At 38.8% G+C, this 6949-nt stretch overlaps 1 protein-coding gene across 1 annotated transcript in view; it reads right to left on the bottom strand.

The window, feature by feature from the left end:
• Positions 1–309: 309 nt before the first annotated feature.
• Positions 310–6949, bottom strand: part of nwk (FCH and double SH3 domains nervous wreck) — a 431276-nt gene continuing 424636 nt past the window's right edge. Inside the window, exon 21 of the mRNA XM_083126323.1 lies at positions 310–833. Within this exon, the coding sequence (XP_082982449.1) occupies positions 333–833 (501 nt within the window). The 3' untranslated portion in view covers positions 310–332. The remainder of the gene's footprint in view (positions 834–6949) is intronic.

The raw sequence follows: 6949 nt of genomic DNA, 5'->3' as shown, positions 1-6949 counted from the left end.
TATAGGTATCACCGAGTGACGAAGCTGAGTAAGTGAAACAAAGTTTGGCACTATTCTTTTCGAGTATGAGAAAATTAAATTATTGCAGGGAACTAAAATCCGGCCTTTTTTTATTTATACTGAATGTTACGTATGGTCTGTAAAGAAAACATCACAATTGCACGTAACCCGCCGACACGTTAAAAAAAGAAAACACAATGTTTTGCTCAGGTTTACAGTGTGACGATGTATCCTCATGGGTGGCGGCTTGTCAAACAATCTCAGATGCCACTCAACACCAACACGATCCGCATCTCTGACTAGTTCTGCTTTTGTTTTTAATTTACGATTCTTCAAGCGTTTGATTCTTTTAGAGTCTGCAGCTTCGCAAGCTGAGATGGTTCCAGCTCGTCCGGCACGCAGACCATGTCCGATTGGTCCATCGCGTTGGCCGCAGGAGCTGGTTGGTTGCTGTTTACTATGTCCTCCGGGTGACTCACGACCTCTCCGTTGACGACCGCCGCTTCCTCCAGCTCCATGTCACCCACGATACCATCGTCCACTTCTTTGGCACTGGCACTCTCCGGAGGTTCCTCTCCGCGAAGGTCCGGCTCCGGAGGTGGCGGTGGGGGCTGGATCTCCTCGTCCTTCTCCACCTCCGGTTCATCTTCTGCTTCTTCTTTGGCGTCCTCCGTGCATTCTTCCGGCGGGGGCGGGAAGGGGTGCTCGGGTTCCTCTGTCATCGGGGTGGCGCAAGTGATCACAATTTGAGCGACGCCTAAGCCGAAGTCTGCAGGGGGAGGTGGCGGTTCCTCAACCCCCTCGTCCGCCGTGGTGGCAGTTTCTGTAGCTCCCTGGAAAAGAAACAGTACGGATGGTTACTTCGAGTCACTAACGTGGAGCATAGAATTGAGATCAAAATCAGCACGACCCTTTTCTGTTTGTTTATATCTCAGTCAAATCAACCTGTTCACCGACTAAGGCATTTTACTTTCGCAGACGTCACAAAATTTACTACAGTTCATGAACAGAAAAGTTTTACTATTAGCTTATGTATATTCTACCATCCTTAGACGGCAGGTAATCGGCTTTACTTACTGTACAGTGGAATTTGAGTTATTTGTCTATAAAGGTGGAGTAGTGGATGCCCTTAATATTTGATTAACTGTGCCACCTTTTTATGCAGTCCACTACTGCAATCAATAGACTATCCCGAACATTGTGTATCTGGAAGGGCTCTAAATTGATAACATCTTAGGACAAAGACTTTCTTCAAAACAATCATTTACAATATCTATAAACCAGGGCAAATAAAAATCATTATTATTATTTAAAAAATAATTTTTGATTATTTTTGTATACAAATCGATTTTTTATTTAAATCTATTTTCTTGATTTTGTATAAAAAAAGAACACGCTTAAAATTGCTTGTATGTTTTTGGCAGAGTACATACAAATATATCATTCTCTATAGAAATGCTTTTTCTGATAAACAGCCCTGTTAAACATTTTAAGAGTTTTTTTTAAAGCAAAGAAAAAATGTATGTAAATATAATATACATGTTTCTGTTTCTGACACTGTGCATATGAACCTACTATGGAAATGTTTGTTGAATGTGTTATCAGTAACTTTTCTTCCTGTGAACATTAAACATCCTGCATGTACTATATAATTGTAACTTTAAATCTTTTTATAGCCCTTGCAACTGAATTTTAGTGATTTTTTAATGATAGTTTGTAAAATATCAGCTGCCATGATTATTTACAGCTTAATGCTAATGACACTATTTACGGTTTAACATTATTAGTATTTTACATGTTATTCTACACAAAACGTCTGCTATTTTTGCTTATAAAAAATATTGAATTTTAAATCAAGAGAAATTTATGTGTGATTACACTTTACATATTATGTTTCCTTTCATATGAGCTACCTCATCTGTACATGAATTTTGTTTCCTTCCTAAAATACACCAGTCAAGATTAATGTACTTTCACCAAAAGTGATTCTCATATCTAAAATTCCTTATGAAAATTATTCTATAAATTTTTCCTATAAAGTAATTTAAATCAGTGATTTTAAAAAATCACCGTGATTTAAATGAACCTAATTTAAATCAATCTACCTTGCTACCTAGGTATAAGCTAACATATGCGTATACAGAGAAACAATACGGGACATAATCACCTTACGATGATCGACTGGAAAGCACAGAATTATCCCCCCCATAATAGATAAAATAAATAAGCCCAATATGCTCCCAAATATGCTAAATATGCCCAAAAGTGGTATTGCAGTTCGAATGGCATTAATCGAGTCTTCGGCCTGACACATCCACTACTGGCGTTACTGAAAAAAATCACTGGGATTAGGGCCTCCTTTTTAGTAGTCAGTGCTATATCGGTAGTGGGCAAGATGGTGAATTTTTCCTCCTGCTATTGTCTTCAATGAAGTTGTCTCTAAAAAGTCACATGACCCGACCTCCTAGGACTAAAATTTGTACAAATGTGCCATACTGTAAACTCTCCACTTTTATTTAAGGGACTACAACTTTTATTATTTTATTTTTCTTATTCCCGTCTTTGAATGTTTCAATCTTTCTAATGCCTTTAACGTCTTCCAGTAGTCCCGTAAAGATTTCCACAAATCTTTACCATTTTAAATGTACTACTAGGCTCTTAAAACGTAAGATGAATGTACCTGAGCTGTGCGTGTCCGATACACATGATCGGTTCTGTGAGGGGTTGGGGTTTCATCAGTGCTTTCGCTTCTCCTTGTTTAAAAAGGGAAGGAAGAATCCCTCTGTGTGTGTCCTTAAGTTATGGAGATCATTGCCATTACTTATACAGCGAGAACCTCCTCTGGTTTATTATGGGATAGCACGCTAGATATAATAAGAATGCGTAGGGAAATTTCAATAAATAGTTGCATGATGGTATTCACAAGTATTATTACTTATTGTATGTAAATACATACAGAATGATCGTCACTTCCAATATGTGTGTGTAACTAACTAACTCTGTAGCATTCTTAAACCGGAAGGTTTATGGATGCACCAACACAAGCCGTCCATCTGTCCCTATCCTGCGCAAGACCAATCCAATATTTTCCATCCTTACTGATTTCCTTTAGCCCTCCATATTCGTCTTGGCCTTCCTACAGGTCTCTTACCATCAGGTTTCCCAACAAGAATCCTGTAAACTCTTCTTTCCTCTCCCATTCGTGCCACATAGCCTGACAAATCTAAGTCTTCTTGATTTAATATGTGTGTGTATTACACTTTATTTGTTAAAAATGTGTAATGATTAGTTCTTCTGATGGTGACAGCTGAATTTTATAATTTGTACTCCTGAGCGAATAAAGTTAAAAGTAAATAATTTACATTGTCAGTTTGTCTTTCAAAATTCAATTTCGTGCAAGAAAAAAATAATGAACACCATTGACTATTGCATGAATAAAATGTACTTGAAATATATTTTTGTACTTTTAATGGAATTCAACATTTAAATTTCAAGAAAAAAGTAGAACATTTGCAATTTAATTACTAAGGTTGCGTTACAGTCAAGAGCCGTATATTCTATTTAACCTATAAGCAAAGGAATCAGCATGCAAGAGTCACAACATGAGATATAGTTATTTGGCACGTACAGACTGCAGGGATTTCCAATTACCATTCCCACGAGCCTTTTATTTGTATCTCAACTTGTTGAAGACAGTCTTAAATGCGTTTCTTTAACAAATATATTATTCAATATTTCATTTCGTGCCATGAATATGTATGCATTAATTTTTTCTTACAAAGGGCCGCCAGCAATTGCAGAGAAAATGCTAACAGCTTCGTTGGAAAGGACTTCCGAATGAATGTGGCAGCGAAGACAACTTCATTAACCCGGGAGAAAGTGGAAGGTCCGGGAACCTGTGGGCAAAACATGGAGCCTGCGATGACACGCCAAGCACCCCGCTTAGACAAACCTGTTGACGTTATGAAGATCTCATTACATTTTCCAGGACGTTATCAATCATACGGTCTCTGCTATCATCAATCTGAGATAATTTCACAATTTTTTCTAATTAGCGAGTTGAAATTAGGGAATTTCCGCACTGGAAATGTGTTAAGGAGTCATGACTTCACAATCAGCAGGTGCATGCAATGAGCTTCGACTATCAGTGGTTATTCTGAGAGCGTTGTTTGAGAATTGAACATTCAATCGCAGCAAAAGTACTTTTATAGTCACTAACGATAGCAAAGTTCCAACTTATCAATAAGCCACGCATACCAAATACTGTATGTGAGAGCGAGGGTGTATGTGAGCTATGCACAGTGCGTATTGAGCTTTTTGTGATTTCATTTCGGGAGGTGTTTTTCCTTTTCTTTATTGTGTATGCAAATTTGTATATGTTACCACTCAGTAAACTAAACTATAGCCTTATGGTTCTAAGCACCTTAGAAAATTAAATCTTATGATAACATTTACACGTAATTTAGAAACAATATATTTACGTTCTAAGATACTCCAAACTCTCACCCTCACGCTCAAAAAAGAGCCATCGAACTAACACTGAAAACTGGAGCGAATTTCTATTGTGAAGTTCAAACTTAATGTTGATCTAATCTACCTATAAGTTTCTTGTGAACACTTACATGCTTGTAAAATATCAGCACCATGCCATGAACACTTAAGTGGAAAAGAGCCTGCTGTTGTCTCGGTTCGGTAAAGTTTGTCAGGTTCTGCATGGCGTCTTTCTTTAATCCACAATGATGCATACTTTTTGGCAGGCAGATTTTTTATGACTGGATCATTATGGACACGGATGATTTTGTTTGTTACGTTGTTAAGAAATGGTGTACCATATATGTTTTAATCCCGTTTTCTTTGAGGGGAATAAAAATATCCCTGGCAGGGATGAAAATAATTTTCCTTTGCTGGGGATAAAATTTTCTGTGGAGCTTTTCCTAGAGTTAGTTTGAACCCATAAGAAATAAATAAATCCGTCTGGGGATGAGCTAAATCTCCCCGATGGCGCAGTGGTAGTGTCGTCGCCTTGTAATCAAAGGGTCCCGGGTTCGATACCCGGTGGAGGCACAAAGTTATTCGGATCCCACTTTAACAGTCCCGATTAGCCTTACTGTGCATAAAGTGGACTTAAAACAGCAAATCAATCAATCAATCAAATCGGGGTGAGCTAAGCTAGCAACCTTGCGATTTCGATAAGAAAAGAAATAACTTTAAAATTTTCAGACTAGTTTCATGTTTTTACTCTTTTACTTAGCTAATTGTTGCAGATTACGTGATTGTGCATGCCGGAAATCCACCAGTTTTTTTAGCGTTATTTTACTTGAAGGAACTAGTGCAGTTTGAAGCCAACATGCACGAGCGTTGTCTGCAAGCAGAAGACGATTCTCACCGAACAAACCAGCCTCCTGGTCCATGCGTTTGGTGAATCTCGTTCTTTCACAAGACGCACGGAATACAACTTTTGGGACAGCATAATGAACCTCACGAAACGCACGGAAGCACTTATGGGACAGCCAGTTACCATAACTCGTTTAACGCGTTAAACTCGTGCGACTTTCGGAACGGGCCCTGTATATCTTCACACAAAAATAGGGGGGAGGGATAGTTTCTTTAATTGACTTTTAGTTATGGTTATTATGTACAGTTTTTCTACCTACCTGTGGATGATCGTGGCGATGGGGTTGAAATGAAACACCGCCTCTTATGCCGTTAGAATCGGTTTGGAAAGGGAGGCATGCTATTCGCATTAATACAATGTTAGTCATGCAGACAAACTGTGAAGAATAAGGTTCAGTACACTAAGAATGGCAGTGAGCATTTCATGTTAGCAAACATGAAAGCGTAAAGTACCTAAACTAAACATATATTGCTTAAATATGTTGTATTATATTGTTCCGCAAATTTTGTCTGACCAAAATAATTTGAGTAAATAATTGGGGGGCAAGGGGAATGTTCTACTTTTGAGGGAGTGCGTCATAGGCTTTGGGAGGATGGGCACCCCTGTTTCTGAGTATCTGACCAGATAATGGTAAGAGTATATGCTACAGTGTAAAGTAATACTTCAACAAGCGGATAAAGGTTTGGTAGTGCTATGCATGTAGAGTCCCTGGATGTATGTATATGACGTCAAGTCATTCATCCAGGCCTACGTATTCTAAAATATAGTAAATTGTACTGATGCTACTGCAGAGATTGTCCTCTGATTGCCCGGGCACTTTCTTTCAATTCTTGAACCTGGCATTGCGTAAAACAGGCTTGAACAACTCGTGTGCACTTGTATAGGACAAGGAACGTTCCCTTGGGACGCGAGCTTTTCGCCTGCGTAAGCAGCCCAATCTTGATAACTAATCAAATGATTGTTTAAAGCAGCAGACAGGCATTTGTTGAATCTTCTGAACTTGAACACCGCTATCAGTCTACTTGGTTGAACGTAATTTCCTTGCACCAGCCTGACACCGGGATACACCTGCACTACACCGAGTGTCAAAAAGTGCATCGAACTAGACGGTGCTAATAGCAGAGCAGGCGTAAAGGAGTCATACCGGGAAAGGTGCCCTCTTCTGCAATGGGGCTGTTCATTTCCAAACTGTTCCGCTGTAGGCGCCACCCCTGTTGTGTTCATAAAGAATTTCGTTCGTCATCTGGTTGCCCTAAGCTTTACATTGGAGAGCTATAGGATAGATATTCAAACGTTAATTTCAACGAAGGTAAGAATTTCTCGTGAAAATCTATAACAAAAATGGCTTTAAGATTACGAAGAAAGTCGTAAGTTTCCAAAAATTACATTCTCCTAAGAATTAATTATTAAAGCGCAACGGCAGGGAAGCTCAGACGGGATAAATATACAATGTTTATGCACAAAGAGCACTAATCTTGACGTAATATTGGTCGTCCCTAGCTGCCATGGGTCTATAATACAACTATTTAGATTTTTACACTACGCTTTTATGTT

The sequence above is a fragment of the Lepisma saccharinum genome, chromosome 8 (genome assembly GCF_977018435.1).
Source record: "Lepisma saccharinum chromosome 8, izLepSacc3.1, whole genome shotgun sequence".
Taxonomy (NCBI): Eukaryota; Metazoa; Arthropoda; class Insecta; order Zygentoma; family Lepismatidae; genus Lepisma; species Lepisma saccharinum.
This window is presented reverse-complemented; position numbering and strand designations above follow the sequence as displayed.